This window comes from Zootoca vivipara, chromosome 13 (assembly GCF_965207765.1).
Source record: "Zootoca vivipara chromosome 13, rZooViv2.hap1.1, whole genome shotgun sequence".
NCBI classification, from domain to species: domain Eukaryota; kingdom Metazoa; phylum Chordata; class Lepidosauria; order Squamata; family Lacertidae; genus Zootoca; species Zootoca vivipara.
In genome coordinates this window covers 38,495,300-38,516,231 of record NC_142596.1, presented here as the reverse complement: position 1 = coordinate 38,516,231, position 20,932 = coordinate 38,495,300, and the positions used below count along the sequence as shown (strand labels likewise).

At 44.8% G+C, this 20,932-nt stretch overlaps 1 protein-coding gene and 1 long non-coding RNA gene across 9 annotated transcripts in view; both read left to right on the top strand.

Moving 5' to 3' along the window:
* Positions 1 to 5,468, top strand: part of SNX29 (sorting nexin 29) — a 258,108-nt gene extending 252,640 nt beyond the window's left edge. For 5 of the 8 annotated variants that reach the window (XM_088656770.1, XM_088656769.1, XM_088656777.1 and 2 more), the window contains one exon: positions 87 to 435. In XM_088656770.1, the coding sequence (XP_088512896.1) occupies positions 87 to 135 (49 nt within the window). In that variant the 3' untranslated portion in view covers positions 136 to 435. Of the gene's footprint in view, positions 1 to 86; positions 439 to 5,401 lie in introns of those variants that run through there. The other 3 variants (XM_088656772.1, XM_088656768.1, XM_088656766.1) reach the window with 2 other exon arrangements.
* Positions 5,469 to 9,613: 4,145 nt separating this feature from the next.
* Positions 9,614 to 14,697, top strand: LOC132593212 (uncharacterized). Its single transcript, XR_015946806.1, has 5 exons — positions 9,614 to 10,642; positions 10,769 to 10,833; positions 11,009 to 11,157; positions 11,474 to 11,571; positions 13,695 to 14,697. It is a non-coding gene; the product is annotated as an uncharacterized LOC132593212 (long non-coding RNA).
* Positions 14,698 to 20,932: the final 6,235 nt, after the last annotated feature.

Sequence of the window (20,932 nt, the reverse complement as noted above, 5' to 3'; positions counted from 1 at the left end):
GAATGGATAGGCCCTTTTCAAAGCCTCTCTCTGTGAATACTGAATAAAGGACTTGGTAAGAGCTCTTCTTGTTATCTGCTTCTTAGCTGCTCACCGTGGGAGCGACCAGATTCCCTGAAGCCTGACAACCACTGAGGTCCAGTGCCGAGGGCCTACTGGCGATTCCCTCTCTGCGAGAAGCCAAGTTACAGGGAACCAGGCAGAGGGCCTTCTCGGTAGTGGCACCCGCCCTGTGGAACGTCCTCCCACCAGATGTCAAAGAGAAAAACAACTACCAGACCTTTAGAGGACATCTGAAGGCAGCCCTGTTTAGGGAAGCTTTTAATGTTTAATAAATTATTGTATTTTAATACGTCTGTTGGAAGCCGCCCAGAGTGGCTAGGGAAACCCAGCCAGATGGGCAGGGTATAAATAAATTGTTGTTGTTGTTGTTGTTGTTGTTGTTGTTGTTGTTGTTGTTGTTGTTGTTGTTACCACCAACATGGGTGACTTCAAAAGAGAACTGGGCAAATTAATGGAGGAGAGGCTATCAATGGCTACTAACCTTGAAGGGGGAATGCTACACACCTCTGAATACAAGTTGCAGGGAATCACAGCTGGGCAGAGCACTGTTGATCTCAGGTCTTGCTTGGGATTTCCCCATAGGCATCTGGTTGGCCGAGGGGAGAAAAGGATGCTGGACTAGATGGGCCCCTGGCCTGATCCAGGAGGTCTGTTCTTACGTTCTTAATGCAGGAGAAGTGCTGTCAGCTTCCTTTAGCTCCCCTTTGCTGCCCATCTCGAAATCACATTTCTTTCCTCGGAGCAACGTTGAGCATTGTAGCCTATCCGTCAAAATCTCAATCAATCTTTGTGCACAAACTCGCGAAAGAAAGTGCTAACATCGGAGTTTAATATCTTACTTTGGAGACTTTCACCATAAGGGGTGGGTGGGTGGAAGTGGGAGATCATCCATATAAATTGAGATTTCCAACCATCATGAAGGCATCGAGAAAATGTGAAGTCCTGAAATATGGCCTCGTTATGCTGGCTGGACTAGGGGAAAAAAAGTGTTTCAGAGAAGTTATAGCCCTCTTAATACAGTTGGCAGCTTTTACAGTGAGGAAAATTCCCCCCCCCCCCGATTATGGAGATAGCTTGGATGCATAGGAATGGTGTAGTGTCACAAAGCAATCAAACGATGCAAATGCAAAATCAGATACATCTTCATCTCTGCCCTGACAGTGCATGCATCCAATAAACGTTGAATTGCATGCCCCATCTTCTCTTACACTTTGATTTATTAGTCGGAACGCACCTTTCTTCCTAAAATACTCCAGAAGCTTGATGAACCCAAGTCCTGGGAATGCAATGGATTCGACACAATATAAAGCTGTAGCACAGCGGAAGAGCATCTGCTTTGTATGCAGAAGGTCCCAGGTTCAATCCCCGGCACTTCCAAATACGCTTGGGAATGTCCCCAGTCTGAAACCTTGTGGTCACTACCAATCAGTATAGTCCAAGGGGACAAATATTGGATCGTAGGAAATTTCCTTATACAGAGTCAGACCATTGGTCCATCCAGCTCAGTACTGTCTACGCCAGGGATGGGGAACATGTGACCCGCCAGATATTGCTGGACTACAACGCCCATAATTCCTTGACCATTGGCTGTGCTGACGGGCTGGTGGCAGTTGCGTCTGGAACGGGGCTATGTATATATGCAGAAGTGCAGATTTAGAAACAACTATTGCCATTGTGGTTCTAATTAAACCGATCACACCATAGTTGGGAAGACTGTGAGCAGGTGAACCACTTGCTTTTGCTCAGATCTGCAATTCAGCTTCTAATCATTGAGGGGCATCTCTTGCGGTTTTTTTAAATCTTTAAACCAGATTTGGACCAGACAGTGGCTCTAAGTAGAGGACTGTTCCATGTAAATTAGGACACTTGGCTACCCTAGTCGAGGTGCCATCCATTAGCACAGTTCGTGGAACTCAAAGCCAGTGACATCAAGGAAACCCTAACTAAGGTTGCCAGACTCAATAGTGGACAGGACTTCTGTGCCTTTAATTGCCCTGCTCTCTTTTGAGTCTGGAAACCTTAAAGAGAAACCAGCAGAACCCGGTGGCGGGCTTTTTTTTAAAAAACAACAACCCGTCAATCAAACTGATTGATTATGATGCCATTGCCAGTGCATCACCATTACTAGCAAACAGGGAAAGGAAACTGCAAGTGAGATCTTTCTTGATGTATGCTTGCATTGCCAGATGATGCCCAGCACCGGTGAGAATCAAAACAAAACAATCGTTTCTGAAGAATTCTTGCTTCAGTGTTTTTCAAGCCCTGAAACCATGCAGATTCTCCCCACCTCCACCCTGGAGGCTATTTTGCTCTATGAGAGTTGCTAGGTAATCAAGTAGTTGCCAAGGTCTTCTGTTGCTTCACAAAAGTGGTTGAGCCTGTTTATTTCTGTTGAGGTCTCTCTCTCTCTCAAAAAGAAGCAAGCTTTTAAAAAAATCTTTTCAAAAAATACATTGAGATTTTTAAATTCTAGAGACCGTATTCACTGCAGATGGCAAAGTCTCTCATGGACAGCAAGGGTGCCAATCTTCTGTACAGTGGATCTCTCTACTAGTAGACACACATCGGATTGTGCTGCCCAGCAAGCTCCAATTTGTAATGTTCAAAAGGGAACAGCCCAGACCCTCTCCCCCTTCCTGTGTCCAAACATTGCATCAGGCTCCAAAAGAATCTTAGGAACATAAGAAACTGCCTTATGCTGAGTTAGACCACTGGTCTAGCTTGCTCAGTACTGTCTCGGTACTGACTGGCAGCAGCTCTCCAAGGTTTCAGGCACGGTTATTCCCATAGCTGCCAAATCTCCATACCTGCCAAGTTCTTGCCTGAAAAATAAGGGATTGGACCGGAAGTAGCAGACCGGAAGTAGCGCTGCTGCCATTTTGGAACTGGGCGGAGCATGCTCAGAAGTGACTTTTGATGCTGCTGTGCCCAGTTCGAAAATAGCCGCCACACCAGAAGTCACGCTGCAGCCATTATGGAACTGGGCAGAGCAGCATCAAAAGTCGCTTCTGAGCATGCTCCGCCCAGTTCCAAAATGGCTGCCGCGCCAGAATAAACCGGGAAAAAACAAAAAAAATCCATTTTTTTCGGCTGGGAACAGCTGGAAAAACAGGGGTTTCCCGGGGAATACGAGAGACTTGGCAGCTATGCAAGTCTCCCGCTGAAAAATGCGGGATCAGCAGTGGCGCAGCACATGGAAAAATACGGCAGTTAGAAAAGAAAACGGTAAATGCATTCATTATTTAAGATGAAAAAGGGCTGGATCTTGGCAGTAAAGCATCTATCTTGTATGCCGGAAGCCCCAGATTTAGTCCCTGGCATCTGGTAGGGCTGGGGGAATAACCATAGCTGCCAAGTCTCCCGTTTTTTTGCGGGAAACCCCTGTATTTCAAACCATTTCCTGCTGGCAGCCCAGATTGAAAAAAATCCCATAAATCCTCCGGATTTCCTACCCGCCAGGGAGGCTCCATTTTGGGTCCTGGCGGCGCCCGATTTCTGGTGCCCATACATGGGTAGCACACACCGGACGTCACCGGACATGCGTAGAAGCGGCTTCCGGTGCCACGCTACCCATGTATGGGCACCGAAAATCAGGCGGTTATTATTATTACTACTACTACTACTACTACTACTACCCCCATCCTTCTACCTTACTGCTAAGATCTGCAAGGGCAAGAGTGAGATGGAGAATGACTGACAGTCATTCTGAGCTGCTTGTAAGGAAGGCAGACAGGTGGGGGTTGGCTGAGGTTGGTTGGACACCATCCCATATACCCCAAAGGGCAACCCTCCATGGTTCAAGTGCCTGTGCTTATTGGCTTATTTTTAATGGGAGGGGGTTGTGTGGAGCAGTGGTGTCTGGTACCCACGGGGACTGGTAGGGTAGAACGCATGGAGGCCGAACAGCAGGTGGCGCCATAATAAACGACAGGCAGAGCCAGCTACTGTAATTTTGGTTTCGTCCCCCTCTTCTTTCTGTCCTGCATTCTACAAGGGCAGCACTGAGACACATACAGATCTGGTTGTAATTAAGAAGACACAGAGGGATGTGAGGACTTCCTGAAGGCTGCTAGGGACCTCTGTTGATAGCTTCTCCTGCCAATTCATGGGACATGGCTGTTGGAATGATTGAGTCTTGGTTTTTAGCAACAGGGATATCTTTTATATATATATAAAACTCCCTGCATGGTTTCTCATTTCCTTTCCTCTTGACAAAAGTTGTGTTTTTATGACAACTGCAGGAAAGTACTTTGCACATCTACCATCTCTATTTCTGCTTCCCCAATGTGCCGCTCGAAGAATCACAGGGTGTTTTCTGATAGACATGTACAACAGTAACAGATCGGCAGAGAGCTCTGTGAAAACGTCTCTTCCTTGATGCTACGAAGCGGCCTCAGATCAATATTTCACCGCCTGCGTGGAAAGTGCATGATTAAACAGGCCTCTTGAAATGTTTGCATCTGGATCCCACTCAAATGGCAGGCGTTCCTCAAACGGCAGGTGATCTTTTTTGTTGCCACAAACTGGCCAGCTAACACTTCTCATGGTGAGAAGGAGCTGTCTGCAGTGTGAAAAACATGGCTGCTCTTTTCGGGGGACAAAGTTGGAGATGGTGCTGTGGGAAAAATAAACTTGCAATGAAAAGAATAATAATACTTTAGCAAGCTCAGAATCTCCTCTTGATCAAAAGTTTACCTTTTGATAGCCTGCCAGCCTTCTATAACTGGCCCCTAGGCCACACCCCCTCTCTCAGCCAATCACAAGTCCTGCTTTGTGTCCCCCTCAAGAGCTTTTGCCTGGCTGAACTGTGTCCTTGAACTGCAGTGATGCCTCATGCTTTCCATGATGTGTGTGCGCGCACCGAAACCACAAAATCGATTTCAAAGCTTTGGATTATTATTATTATTATTTTATTAAAAAAAATTATTTGCTCGGTGCCTGAACGAATACTGAGCAGGCAACACATGAGACATCACCTGCTTTCATGGAAGTTGCTTGTCCTAAATGGAAAATCGTAACATGGGAAAGGGAACAGGCTGTACAAACTGCCAGAGAAGTGACTAACTGTGGTGTATTAAGAATGCAATCTGTTCTACTGAATTGGAATCTCTGGCCCAGGCATGGGATTATATGAGGTGAGCAAATCCTCAGTTTCCCCTTGTATAAAATGGGAACATGATTTTCCAATCTACATGGCTGCGCTGTGAGTGAACCTATCTCATCAGGGTTTTTGTAGATAGAAGTGGGTTTGCCATGAAGGTCAGGTAGCACATTTTGTCTGGGGTGGGGCTAGAAGATGATGTGGAGCTTGAAGAGTGTCTTAACTTTCTCTCCTCAGATAAACAAAACGTTCAAGCCAGACATCACTGAAGATGACAAAAATAAAGAGTTTTAAATGCTCCATATGTTCTTATAGCGATCTACCAGCAACCAGGAGAAATGGTGAATGGTAAGTCATAAGTGATAATGGCAAATGTTAAAATCATGAAGCCAAGGGTGGGGAAGCTTTCTCAGTCTTCTGGACAACCCTCTCAGGGTCACATTCAAGTGGCAAGGAGGTCCAGAGGCAGAGGTGGGTGGAGCAACAAACAATTTTTTTACCTTTGTATGTTAGGCGACTGTCTACACACATGCTTCTCTCTTCCATTCAGAGAACAACATTTTCACCTAGAACCAGGTGCTACCTTTGCAGATGGGAGCAGACCCACAAACCTCAATAAAGTGCACATTTGCGATCCTGATATTTCCACAAGACAAGTACGTTTGGTGAGTAAGTGCGCCATACCTTGTCTTTAAATAGCTTGGTGGGTGGGGTGTGGAAACTTGTTGGGACATCTTCATTGCTTTGGTCCAGTTCTGAACATCTTGGCCTCCTGATGAGCTCCTGAACCATGACCCTCTGAGCCCTGTGTCTGCTGCTGAGCATTACTTGCCTGAATAAAGGTATCTTTCTTACTTGCAAGGATTAGCTTCTGCTTCTAAGTTTTAGGGTGGGAGTGACAGCAGGAAGCCTACACGGCTTCTTTTCAGGTTTTTTTTTTAAAGCCACAGGAAGAAAACACACAACTTCAAGTAATTGTGTAGTTTGGCCTTTGGGTGTACTTCTACAAAATGTAATATGCGGAGCAGGCCTGATATCATTCAAAATGTCTGCCTTGTTCTGTCTTTCCTGAATAAATGAAAGCTCAGGATGTTGAGTCTAGCTTGATGGCAGCATTGTCCACGACTTTTGGACTTCGGATGTCATGTCATGTATTTTTCATGTTATAAATGGAAAAGGCCACAAATAAAACAGGCCCCGGTGTCTCTCATTATGTAACTTCCCTTAGCTGCAGATAGTACATCTCTTTGTTATACTTAATTATAGCTCTGAATCATATTTTACACAACCCTGGAAATGCCATAGGGGCTTCTTTCACCGGCTCCTTTTATATACCTTCGGGTGTTTTCCCCCTCCCTTCTTCATTTTTTTTTTACAAGACAAATGAAATATGCATTGAATGTGGGTGGCTTCAAACCTACTCTGCCTTGTTCTGTCATAAGAGTCTTGGAGAAGCACACTGATCTGTCCTTCGGCTCCAAGCCCTCCTTCCATTCCCTTTCTTCCCTTACCATTATTAGAAACTCAGCACCAAGCTGTGGACAACTTCCCCCTCTCACAGGAGGAGCTAGCAGAACTTTCTTACCTGAGTGAAATATGCCTGAATAGGAACTTCCCTCCACTCCACCCCACCCCACCCAGTAAGGCCACAGGGGTGGGGGAAATAGTTCACTAGGTGCTCCTGAACATAGCAAAGAAGCAGATGCTTTGGGGAGGCTAGTGAGGGTAAAAATGGATTGGAAGACATCGTAGTGGCTTATGAATTGTAGGGGATGAAGCAGGGATGTGAAAGTTCCACTCCTGAGAGGCAGGACCATATTTCAGTGGTAGAGCATATGCTTTGCTTATAGAACATGGGTGGAGAATAGGGTGATGATGACTTTTTCATTTTTTTCCCCTCAAAAATTATTTCCTGTAGCACAAATGGATGAACTTTTGCCTAGTAATGACCAAAATGAGGTATATTCCATTGAAATATTAAAAAAAGGTTATGCACAAGCCGTTTTTAATTTTTTTGTATGCTGTTTTACCATTTCATAAAATTGTATTAACAATTCTATATATATTTCGTATCAAATTTGGACACAACACCACATTCCACAATGGGGAGTGTTCTTAGCAACATAGGGTATACAAATGTCACTCCTGCGCAAGGTAAAAGCCCCTTTTTGGGACCTCAAAACTCAGCCAGCAGACCCCTGCCGGGCATGCTGGGAAAAGAACCTACAGGAGAGGTAGCAAAACATCGTCCTCTAGCGGTGTCTATACTGTTACTGCAGCTAAAAAAAGCTTCCTTGTGTCTTTGATGATCCTATATAATGTTGTATATATGTGACTCTAAAGCTTGGGTTCAATTTTATATCTGCTTACAGTGACTTCAAAAATGGTCAAAAAACTGATAAATAAAATTTTGTGTGTGAGGTCTTTTTTTAATCAAATCTCTTTGAAAGTAAGATTTTATCTAATCTTTAATGAAAGCTCATCCAATTATGATACAGGGAAATGAGGTTGTAAAAAAGTCATCACCCCTATGACTTTGGGGCTCCATGGGCCAGATTCTTATCAGAGCGTATTTTGACAGGTGGGCAGGGCCATCTGTCAATCACCTGACATCACAATGGCATCAGATACATGAGGCACCTGAAAAGGGGGGCAAGAGAACATAAGAAGAGCGCTGCTGGATCAGGCCAGTGGCCCATCTAGTCCAGCATCCCGTTCTCACAGTGGCCAGCCAGATGCCTGTGGGAAGTCCATAAACCATACATGAGCACAAGAGTGCCCTCCTCTCCTGCAGCAAACTGGTGTCGTGGAAAAATATAGCCTTGGATATCAGGAGGAGCAGAACATGGTCTGTTGGAATGTTCTGATGCTGATAAGCAAGTTGCGCAACCATGCCCCATTTCCTGCCAATCTTTTTGCTGTGTATGTGATAAACAGACTGAGCATGTGTTTGATTGTAAAAAAAAATTATAACCAATACAAAGTTGCCTTATGTCTTTGTTCATTGGACTCCACCCAAGTGGACTCCGCAACAGCCAGTGTTCTTTGCCAAAAGTCATAGAATCATAGATTTGTAGAGTTGGAAGGGACCCAAAGGGTTAACTCATCCAACCCCCTACAAAGCAGGAATCACAGCTAAAGAATCCCTGACAGATGGCCGTCCAACCTCTGTTTAGAAACCTCCAATGAAGGAGAGCCTTCTACCTTCCAAGGCAGTCCGTTCCACCGTTGAACCAATCTTCCTATCAGAAAGTTCTTCCTAAGGCTTAGTCGGAATTTCCTTTCTTGTCACATCAAGGCTCTTACCGTGTTGTTCTCTGGGATAGTGGAAGTTTCCACAACACTGGGATTCAGAAGCATACGGCCTCCAACAGTGGAGGAAGAATGTGTGCATCAGGGCTAGTAGGTGCTTCATGAATTGGTCCAATCATTTTTATAGTCATCCAAGTTGGCGCCTACTTGAGTTCCATGGTGTGTGTGTGTGTGTGTGTGTGTGTGTGTATAAAACAAAAAACAACCTTTGAGTCACAGGAACAATGCAAACATTGTCTCTTCTTTCCTGGCAGTGGTTATGGGATAGAATTTGTTGTCTCTCAGTGCTGGGTCCCCCTCTCTTTTGTTTCCACCAAGCACATGGTTTAAAGAGCCACTTTTACATTATTCCATGTTAACCGCCTTTCCAAGGAGGCCTTCGCCTCCTGAACTTCAGCTGGGCATACCTGTAGCATCTGATATGCGGAAGGGGAGGAATCATGAAAAAGAACAAAACCCCAACAACCTGGGGGAGACACAGGGCAGAATCCCTTCCAAGGGACAGAGGAGACATTTGATTTTGTTTGCATTTTGATCACCCAATTTGCCCATCAAAATGCAGCTATCCTTAGTGCTATGGTCCATGGGGTCACGAAGAGTCGGACACGACTAAACGACTAAACAACAACAACATCCTTAGAAATGCGCATTTCTCTGAATTTTGCAATGCAATTCTCCAGCTAAGCGATATGTTGGTTTGTTGTTGGTCTTTACGTTTTTTAGCACTGAGATCTTCAGATTCTACACACACACACACACACACACACACACACACACACACACACACGTAGCAGCATCCCTTATTGTTTTCAGGTGGTCCAGATGTTGCTAGACTACAAATCACCCACTAACTACTGATCCATGCTGACTGGGAATCGGAGTACAACAACATCTGAAGGGCCACCAGCTCCCCAGTCCAGCTGTAGATATCCAAGAAAGAAACAGATTCTCCACCTGTGAATCGTCTTATAGTCAAAACAGCACCATCCACGCACCAGATGAAGGCATGAGGAAGCTTGAGAAAACCTCAAGGTTTGCAGAAGTCACATTACTGCCACCACTACTACTATTTCCCCTTCCCAAGCATTGTTTTAACATTTCTCACCGTATGTTAGGAGACAGAGAATGAGGCAGTGGTGTGTGTGTGTGTGTGTGTGTGTGTGTGTGTGTGTGTGTTACATAAACAGGAAAAGCAATCAAACCTAGGAGCCAAGGTGAAACTGCACTTAGAAGAGCACTTTATTTTTTTGGGACATAACCTAAATATTTTGTTTCAAACACACAGTCAACACAATATTATTCTCTGTTGCCCTTGAGGAGTGTGGGTGTATAATTCATTCATTATGAATCAGGGAGCCGAAACAGTCATAGACCATATTTTGCCCGTTGATACTGATGAGATGCATTTTTACTCATTACCTGGGAGAACTGTAGATCATTAAGGTGCCATCACCAGTAGAGGTGGAGGTGTTTTTGCATTCTGGTATATTAAAAAGGAGCTATGACACAAAATGGGTGAGAGTGGCGGGAAGAAGCCATACCTGAGGAAATGCAGGAGGTCTTCCTCTCCCCCTTTTTTTTTTGCAGTGACATATTCCTGGAGGGAGTGATTGCTTTTAAAAAATAAGTCGATGAAGCCAGGCTAATAAAAATAGAATGCTTGTATGCTTGGTTTATGATATAAAAGACCTGTTGGAGATTATGTTCATTGCCATAGCTGCCAAGTTCTCCCTTTTTAAAAGGGAAATTCCCTTATGCTGAATAGGATTCCTCGCGAGAAAAGGGAAAACTTGGCAGCTATGTTCATTGCCTGGGAAATGTGAAAAAATCCTTCAATCATGAACAGATGATGTGCACATTCTCCTTGAGCCCTGGTGAATGTGAACAATGGCTGGACGCTATGCATATAACCACTCTGCTTACCTTCCCTTTAAGATATACATGTTGCTGTTGCTGCTGCTCTCTCTCTCTCTCTCTCTCTCTCTCTCTCTCTCTCTCTCTCTCTCTCTCTCTCTCTCTCTCCTGTGCATAAGCAGCAGACTCAGCGGATCAAGTCTCATTTAGCACCTTCCTGAAAGGTAGATTCTGAGGACCACTGCTTGCTCGCAGAAGGATGTGTCGTGTGGAGGAGGACATTATGATGTCTGAACTGAGCTGTTGATCAAGGTGGGGGAAAGAAATCTGATTCAGTTTGCTTCTAAAGATGAATATACTCAATTCACACTTTGCAAAACAGTACATGAACTGAAACACAGCCATCCTCTGAAATTTGCAATTCTCTGAATTTTGCAGTGCATTTCTCAGGATTTTCCAGTGCATTTCTCCAGCTGAACAATGTGTACAAAAATGCATATAAGGTAGGGTGAAGTGTGGATTGAAATGTATATATATATATATATTGGTGAAACGAACATTGAAATGCATTGCATAAGTGGAAGCTGCTTTGCAAAAATGTGTCAGGCAAAAATGCATATATCAAGTGAAACCTGCACTAAAATGCTGGTGAATTTTCATGAGTTTTTTTTTAAACAGGAAACTGATGTGGAAATGTGGCAAACTGAATTTAAGAATGGCAGAATGGCAAAATGAGATAAACCAAAATGGACAGATCTGCCCATCCCTAGCTGCTTATCCCAAGACATGCCTCATTGCTGGATTCTTATGCTGACTGCATACCAGAGGTTAGGAAGAAAAGGAGGTGTAGGGAGGGAAAGAAGGGAGGAAGGAGCGGATATTAAAATGATAAACTGACAGCACAGCAGTGATAAAGTGTGCCACATTAGAGATCATAGCAGGTCTTCCTCCGAGGCGGGGTGGATGGATTGTGGCTGCGCTACCACCAAGCATTGCATTCAGGCTCATGAACCAGTGACAAATCATGCTGTGTACGCTGTCTACTTATTTACTGCAGCGGTGATTCTCCTCTTTGGGGGTTGTCGTGCCTCTTGCATTGCTTCCAAACCATTCCCCCAAACCTTGCGCTTTTCCTTGCTTCAGGTGGACTCCCTGCCACTGTTGACTTTTGGAAGCTTGTGGACTGATGCTCAGGAAGACCAATGGTTGGCTAGGTGACCTTGTTACCTTTTGGAGAAAAGGTAAGAGGATTTACGGTAGAGGCGTATGAAATTATATGTAATAAGTTCGTAGGGAGAAGCTTTCGTCCCTTTCTCATAAGGCTACAATGCAGGGATTCGGGTCCTGTTTGTAGGCTTCCCATAGACACCTGGTTGGCCACTGTGAGAACAGGATGCTGGACTCGATGGGCCACTGGCCGGATCCAGCAGGGCCCTTTCTTACATTTACTGTTGAACACCCTTCCAAAGGTTTTAAGGTTTTACACATTGTTCCCCCTTTTTCTTACATCGTTCAGATTCTTGGGCACTTTGCAGGTTTGGGAAAAAAACAACCAGGCTGGTGTTATGTAATGGATTTTTAACAGCTTCCGCTTTGTTGCCCAGTGATTTTGTGAAGATGTCAACAGCTGCTCAGGGACAGGGAAGGCTGCAAAATGAGCAATGCCCCCTCTGTATCTCCAAGTCTAGTCAGGCCCATGGGAATTTGTCAACTAGCTTTCTGGTTTTTATGAAATGTGTAAACTACACGGGTGCTGATCAGTGTCACCTCCCCCCCCCTCCCCAGGAAAAGGAATTAGGAGGGGGATTAATTTTCAGGGCAATGTGAGGGATGAGGGATGAGACCTGTTATCCTTGGCTAAGGATGAGGAAAGACTGCGATGCACTTTCGTTCTTTGCGCTTCCTGAAACAGTATGTGTGCTGAAATGTAGCCATCCCAATTTCCACTTTCCAAAATAATATGCAAACTGAAGCACAACTACTCTTCAAATCAAATCAAATCAAATCAAATCAAATTTTATTAAACGGTCACAGACCAAAACGACTCATACAACTGATCAAAGAAGGATAACACAGGGATAAACAGAGGACAATTTCAATACAAATTAGGCCATGGCAACACTGTAAAGGACATAAATAAAACTAAATATTCGCATTCGCCTGCGTATTGGCATTGGGAAGCTCTTGTTTCCTGCATCTAATAGCAGCTATGCAGAATTTGGCAACATTGATCGTAATTTCAGGGACCTTATCTTCTACCAAGGCTCTCAAACGTTGGGATTCTGGTTCATTTTTAAGCTTTTGTAAGGCTGGGGCGATAAAGGTCCAGTGTAGATCCTCGTAGAGACTGCAATGCAGCAATACATGCAAATTTGTTCCCACTTCCGATGAGCCACATGGGCAAACACGTGACTCATATGGTTTATCCTCATATCTACCTAGCAACAGTGCAGAGGGCAACACATTAAATCTGGCCAAGGTAAAAGAATGTCTATACTACCCTTCTAAATTCGCACTTCCCTGGATTTTAAAGTACAGTGGTACCTCTACTTATGAATGACTCGACTTACGAATGTTTCTACTTACGAATGGAGCTCCATCCGCCATCTTGGATGCTGTTTAGATAGGATTTTTTCTACTTACGAATTTTTAGATAGGGTTGCTTCCCATTCCTATGGGATTCGACTTACTTTTTTTTTTGGCTTACGAATGTGCGTTCGGAACGCATTAAATTTGTAAGTAGAGGTACCACTGTAGCTCATTCCACTCCAGCAATGCATACAGTAAATGACTGCATTTACACTGTACTAAGGTAAAATGTGCATTAAAATGCATATATTGGTGAAAATAACTTGAATACTGCAAACATTAGGGGAAATTGCCAGGGGGGAAAAGATGTTATAATACTGATGAATTTCCATGACAACTTTAAAAAATAAAATAAAATCGCAAATTGACATGGAAATGTGGAAAACTGAACTTGAGGCTGGAAAAATAAGAAATTAGAATTGATGGATTTGCCCATTCCTGCTCTTGACTAACATGAATTCAGGGTGTATGGTGCTATAGTAGCAACAACAACAACAACAACAACAAGAAGAAGTCACAACCATGATTATTTCTTTAGATTAAACTTAAATTTTGTTGCTGTAATTCTGTACAACTCTTTCAATAACCTTATGAAATACAGTGAGTTTGTTTTCAGTTGCTTCTTGGGCATTTGCTCCCTTTCGTCCCATTTTTGAGGAAGTTTTGTTCCTGTAAATATGCATTCGTAAAACAAAAGGACCATGAGAAATAACAGCAAGGACCCCACCCTGCAAGCGTCACCATGCAGTTAACCTTCTTTCTGTTTTTGCATCAGGATCCTTTCTAAAATCTGTTGAGTCCCTGTAGTCTCTTGGTGGCATTCGACACCATTGACCACATCAAAGAAGAAGAAGAAGAAGAGGAGGAGGAGGAGGAGGAGGAGGAGGAGGAGGAGGAGGAGAGGTTTGGACTTGATACCCCGCCTTTCACTGCCCTTAAGGATTCTCAAAGCGGCTAACATTCTCCCTTCCCTTCCTCCCCTACAACAAACACTCTGTGAAGTGAGTGAGGCTGAGAGACTTCAGAGAAGTGTGACTAGCCCAAGGTCACCCAACAGCTGCATGTGGAGGAGCGGGGAAGAGAACCCAGTTCACCAGATTATGAGTCCACTGCTCTTAACCACTACACCACACTGGCTCTCTATACATCCTACCACCCTGTGCATGGGGAATTTTGTTGTGGTGGTTCTACTCCTAACTGTACAGTTTTCTCATGGTGCCTTTTTTTTAATGCAAATGAGTGTAGAGACATGTAGAATTGAAACTGAGATTGGAAAAATAAGAACAAAGAGGAACTGGAGCTGACAGATTCCTCTACTGAGCAGCAACAGGCAGCCCTGCTTGTATGGAAGGGGGAGAATTTTGTTCAGCTTGAATTTTTAAGCAACCTAACTTGCATTGACCAAACCAATTCATGGATTGCAGGGCCATCAGCCTTAAGGTTCCACACTCCTTCAATGTTCACAATGCTGCTCTTGGCATGCAAAAGTGTCTTTTGGACAACATATGTACAGAAATGCATATTTTAGTACAAAATGAGTACAGCTTAAATACGGTTTTGCACAAACTCGTTTGTTTATTGCAAACACTACTAGGGTGAAATGGGCTTCTGAGTGAACACACCTGAAATTGACATTGTCCAGAAATAACCAGAAACATCTCTCCCTAATCTCAGGCTGAAAACGTCCTACCTACCACCTTTCATGGGATATGCCAGGGTCCTTTTCCCCACAGAGCACATTCTTGCTACTAAAATGGGGTTCTTCCCCAATGAAATTCAACAAGACAAAAAAAACAGAGATCATCCGAGGATGGAAAGAAGTCAACTGCACACAGAAGCAGCTCTCTAGAAGGGGTGGAGCCACAGCATTCGCTTCCTGGCAAGTGGGTTGATATTTTTACCGAGAGACGTTAGGTGGTGGGGAAGGGTTTGCACAGTGCAAAGACATTTGCAGCACAGCTGCCAAGTCTCCCATTTTTTGCGGGAAACCCCCGTATTTAAACCCGTTTCCTGCTGTTATCCCGAATAGAGAAAAATCCCGTAAATCCCCCGGATTTCCTACCTGCCAGGGAGGCGCCATCTGCGCATGTCTGGACATGCGCAGAACCGATGTTGGGTGCCACTCTGCCCATGTCTGGGCACCGGAAATTGGGCAGCGCCGTCACCGGAAGTGAATTCCGGTGCCGCGCCGCTCCTGATCCTGGATTTTTCTTACTGGGAGTTGGAGGGTATTATTGGCAGGAGCACCCATTTTGGGGGCCCTCCTCTTCCTGGCAAATAGCAGCAGCCCACAAGTATCCCACAAGCAGCCTGCAAGATATTAGAGCACCCCCACTCTGCCTGGTGCTCCCCTTCTGATTGGATATCATTCCTGTTCAAATAAAACATCTCAAATTATTTCCCTTTTTCCTAACCCTCTCCCCCCCCTCTGTGTGTATAGGGGGAACAAGCAGGCCAAATATATTGCTTTTAAACAGGCAATATCTTTGTGTTATTGATCTTACAAAGCCCTGTTTAATGGAGGATGATGGGAGGAGAGCATGCATGAAGAATAGAGAGAGATTATTCCTAAGCTTTGTCACTTTAACCTTCTTGGCAGCCCAAAGCGAGTCTATCTGAATAATGCAAACACTATTGACTTTGGGATAATGCCTTTAAAACACTCAAAGGAGGGGGTGAATTGTAATAGGTGACATGGCAAATGGAAGGAAATTATTTATTTATTTATTTTTATTTCTCACAGCTCTGCGCAAGGCTTGGCTTGTTTCTTTCAGAGGAATGGAGGAACTGTCTCTCCACCCACTGGCGGAGCTTCATGCTCCAGCACCAGGGGCGGGGGTGGGGCTGGCACGCATTCTGGGGGGCGTGGCATGCCACTCGTAGGGGCGTGGCGCACGTTCTGGGGGCGGGACGCCCAGCACGGGTGGGGGGGGCAGCCGCCATGGCGCGCCCTCGGGATCGCGCTGCCCGGGGCCGAGCGCCCCCATCGCTCCTCCTTTCCTACGCCCCTGTCTCCACCCCATCCTAAAGTTACTTTAACTTAATGCAAACAACAGTAGCAGCCAGCAGGGCAGGGCAGAGGGCAGGTGGAGTGGTACTGCTTACTCGGTTTCCCAAAGCAGAGATCACCTCTGGTTACTCGAGATGGAGGGGAGGGAGATGGTAGCGCATGCTGCATCAGAAGGGTTGGATTGGTTCCGCTGCTGTGTCTGCACCACACCAACCTCCCTGTCACCTTGCCTCTCCCTCTTCTCAGTTACCTCTGAATGGGGAAGCCAAGTAAGAGCTGCTATGGAGTAACAATGGACTAAAAATACTAATGCAAAGGCTGCAATCCACTGGACTCAATTGTGGGGTTTTTGTGTGTGTGAGAGAGCAGGCGTTCGGATTGCATTAAATACTTCTAAATTAACTTTAGCCATAGTGCCACAGTAATACCATAATAATAATAATAATAATAATAATTTTTATTCTTTGTACTCCACCCATCTGACTGGCTTGCCCCAGCCACTCTGGGTGGCTTCCAACATATACAGAAACATAACAAAACATTGAATGTTAAAAACTTCCTGACACAGGGCTGCCTTCAGATGTCTTCTAAAGGTTATAGAGTTACTCATCTCCTTGACATCTGATGGGAAGGCGTTCCACATAATAAGCAGGCGAGGACGGAAAAGGTTTCAAAAACATTACATCCAAGAATATATGAATGATAACAGAAGAACAAACATACAAATCTGCAGCTCAAACCATGAAAATATGCTTTTTGCTAAGGCTACAGTCGTAGCCCTACCTAAGAATGTAAGAGGATCAGGCCAAAGGCCCATCTAGTCTGCATCCTGTTCTCACCATGGCCTCTGGGAGCCCACAAACATGACCCAAGCATGACAGCACTCTCCCCCCTTGTGATTCCCAGCAACTGGCATTGAGAGGCATGCCGCTTCTGACAGCGGTGTTCAGATTGCTCTTCATAACATGCAGAGTGCACTGGAATATTATTTGGTGCCCTGTAATTATGAGTTTCATCATCTCTGGTTGAGAGAGCGCCAGAGGCTGCGTTTATATCCCACCTTTTAGACTAAGCTCTCAGGGCAGTTTGTTCTTTTATACAGATACAATCCTAGTTTGCAATCTCAACAGACATGTAGGAAAAGAGGGTTTCGCCCAGCAGTTTTGCTTCCACCCTCCATGTTTTTCTTGAGTGGGTCAGTCCCCCTCAATGTTCAGAGTGCCCCGGCTCTTGGTGACACCACGTGCATGACGTCAGGACGTCACGCCGGGCCCCCTCAATCAACTTGAGAAGATGGCGCCTCAGGAAGCCCACAAGAAACCTGCATGTAGCCATCATGGCTTAGTAGCCAGACTTTTCTTCCATGAATTTGTCCATTTTAATAATCTAAGAACAGCCTTGGTGGCTAAGACCATCCTCCTGTTTCCACATTAGCCAACCAGAAGCTCAGAAGAACACACAGCACACTCCATCCTGTCAATATCCTTCTTAAATTGTAGTGCCCAGAACTGGACACAGAACTCCAGCTAGAGTCTGACAAAGGCAGGATAGAGAGATTACTTATATAATAATAATAATAATAATAATAATAATAATAATAATAATAATAATAATAATAATAATTTATTCTTTATACCCCGCCCATCTGGCCGGGTTCCCCCAGCCACTCTGGGCGGCTTCCAACAAAACAGAATTTCTAAAATACAGAAATCCATCAAACATTAAAATACAGAAATCCATCAAACATTAAAAGCTTCCCTAAACAGGGCTGCCTTGAGATACCTTCTAAAGGTCTGGTAATTGTTGTTCTCTTTGACCTCTGGTGGGAGGGCGTTCCACAGGGTGGGTGCCACTACCGAGAAGGCCCTCTGCCTGGTTCCCTGTAACTTGGCTTCTCGTAGTGAGGGAACCGCCAGAAGGCCCTCGGAGCTGGACCTCAGTGTCCGGGCAGAACGATGGGGGTGGAGACGCTCCTTCAGGTATACCGGACCGAGGCCGTTTAGGGCTTTAAAGGTCAACACCAACACTTTGAATTGTGCTCGGAAACGTACTGGGAGCCAATGTAGGTCTTTCAGGACCGGTGTTATGTGGACTCGACTTCCCTTCATCTGGACACTATACTTCTGTTAAAACAGCCTAGAATTGCCTGAGCTCCCTTGCCCCCTGCTGCCGCCTCACACTGTTGTCTCATGTTAAGTTTGTGGTCTACTAGGACCTCTAGGTGTTTTTCACACATGCAAACTGTGAGCGTAATGCATTTGCGAGTAGGGAATGGCAAATCGGCCATTTCTTCTAATATATACACATGACTGCAAGCAATTTCCCTCAATATAATGCATTCCTGTACTGTATGTTATTTTAAGGAAATGTGTGCATTTAAATGCACAGTATACATATCTTTTGTTCCCGGTATTTGACTGGAGAAGTGAGAATTTCGAAGGATAGCTATGTTTTGGTTCATGCATTGTTCTGAGAAGTCTATAAGTCAGGTAATGCAAATTTTGGTTCATGGGTTAATTCTGGCAAGGCAAACCAAATTGAATTTCTCCCCTATTTTTTATTTGTGAGAATTGAGCAGGTATGTCATCCGCCCTACCCTACCCCAGTCACCCTGAAGTGGAGGATAAAGGGGTTCTGCTGATTAGGCACAAATTTTCTCTTCCATGAATCATTTCATGATGAATTAGGAACACAGACTCTTCAATTTCGCAAGTGCAGGCAGCCAGCTGCTGGATCAGAAGGGAGCGATAATCCGACCCAGGGCTCCTGATCATCACACTTTTTTCAAGCTCATCTTTTCCTCTTCTTTGCTGTCCCCTTCCCTGCAGCCTGCAGCGTTCATCTGTTATGTTTTCATGAGAAAAACCTGTCACTGCAGTGTTGACATCTTGGGAAGCGTCTTGGCAAAATAAAAGAGTGAAAAAAAAGGATGAATCTTTCCAGCCATCTGAGACATTAGCCGTGACAAATGGGACGCAAGTAGGTGGAAGAACCACGTCTCCCCTCTGCCAGATCCCAAACAAATTAAGCATGTTGTAGGCAATGAGAGAAAATTCAATCAATGTGTAGGAAACATCTAGTCAACGAAAATAAAACAGGAGAAACTGAGTGGTGTTTCTGATTGTAAAAATAAATGAGTTATGTGAGGTATCCAACAAACAGATAAATCAATAATGTTCTATCCAGTTATATCTCACCTTTCCCACAACGAGCTCAAAGTGGGGTACCTAGTAGTCGTCCACCCTCTTTTTATCCTTTGAGGTAGGCTAAGGGTTTGAATCCCAACTCAGCCATGAAGCTCACAGGATGACCTTGGGCTACTTACAATCTCTCAGCCTAACCTACCTCGCAGGGTTGTTGTGAGGAAGAGATGGGAAGGAGAAAAACCATGTACACAACCATGAGTTCCTGAGAGAAAAAGGCGACATATCAATGTAATAAATAATAACAAAGAAATAATAATAATAATATTTTAATGGGTGCACCTTACTGTACGATTTTTAATCTTTTGTAATCTTCCTGAAGCACAGGGTGGCCATTTATTATTGCTATTATATTATTCCCCCCATATAATCAAAAAAGCGGTTCTGTTTTGAAAATGGGCACAAGACCACCAGGGAACAATGACACTGCTTTGCTCACAACAGTCTTGGGAGAAATGAATGGCTGTTTCTCTGCCCCCTCACCCTAGCTGGAGAACATCCTGTTCCCCAAATTCGATAGGTGTTATATTCTCGCCAGAAGCGGCTTATTTATGCTGGCCACATGACCTGGAAGCTGTACACCGGCGCCCTTGGGCAATAGAGCGAGATGAGCGCCCCAACCCCAGAGTCGGTCACGACTGGACCTAAAGGTCAGGGGACCCTTTACCTTTATATTCTCAACTAGGGATGGGGAACCTGTGGATTTACTAACATTGCTGGACTCCAATTCCCATCAGTTTCAGCCAGCATGGCCAAGCACCAGGAATTATGGGATTTGTAGTCCAGCAACATCTGAAGTGCTACAGGTTCCCCATCTAGCTATTTCCCATTGGTTGAGTAAACATCAGTTGATTGTCCTGGTCTACTAGCAAGCCATCAGCCTAACAAAAGATGACTTCTCAACATCTGTAAAGCCTGTCATTGTGACAAATGCATTAGTGGCTTATATCTAGAAAAAGAACCCGGGAAACGGTTTCCTAGAATTGTCATGCTCTGCAAGGGAGAATTGCAGAAACCCTTCCGTTCTTCTCAGAGCAGAACTTTTGATCATGGCTTTGCTATCGTTGTAACAAAAGAGGGAGTCCATTAGATCACCCACGAAGGCAATATATCAGACGAGGCTACTTGGGAGAGATGAGATGGAAGGAGGTTTAGATTCATTGCGCTCTCATTGGGGAATTAAATTTTGATGCCTGGCTCACCTTGTGTCAAAGAGAAATTCAGCCGCATGTAATGAAAGGAGATTTCACAATGAGGCAGACACTTAAGAGAGAGAAATCACTGGCTGTTTTGGAAGCCCTAACCCAGGCTGAGAGACCCTTTTCAGACTGAGAGCCCCACTCCTTTCTGAGCAACTGTCTGGGGCAGGCAGGGCCAGAACCAAAAGTGGGCAGAGCAACAGGTGCAAAATCTACCTTTGTACAGTAGGAGGGTAGTTTCTCACATACTCCACTCCATCCAGGGAAGCCAGAGGCATTATCAGACACATCCCTACCAGGCAAAAACACCCAATGGGCAAGAGAAGGGTGTGGCATGGAGAGGGAAGGTGTGCATAGCTGCCAAGTTTTCCCTTTTCTCGCGAGGAAGCCTATTCAGCATAAGGGAAAATCCCTTAAAAAAAGGGATAACTTGGCAGCTATGAAGGTGTGGCTTGGGATGGGTGTGGCTTAAAGAGGATAGGTGTGGCCTGGGAGGGGTGTGGGCTGGAGAGGGACGGTGTGGCCTGAGAGGGGGTGTGGCTTAGAGGGGGAAGGTGTGGCATGGGAGGGGTGTGGCCATGAGAAGGAAGGTGTGGCTTGG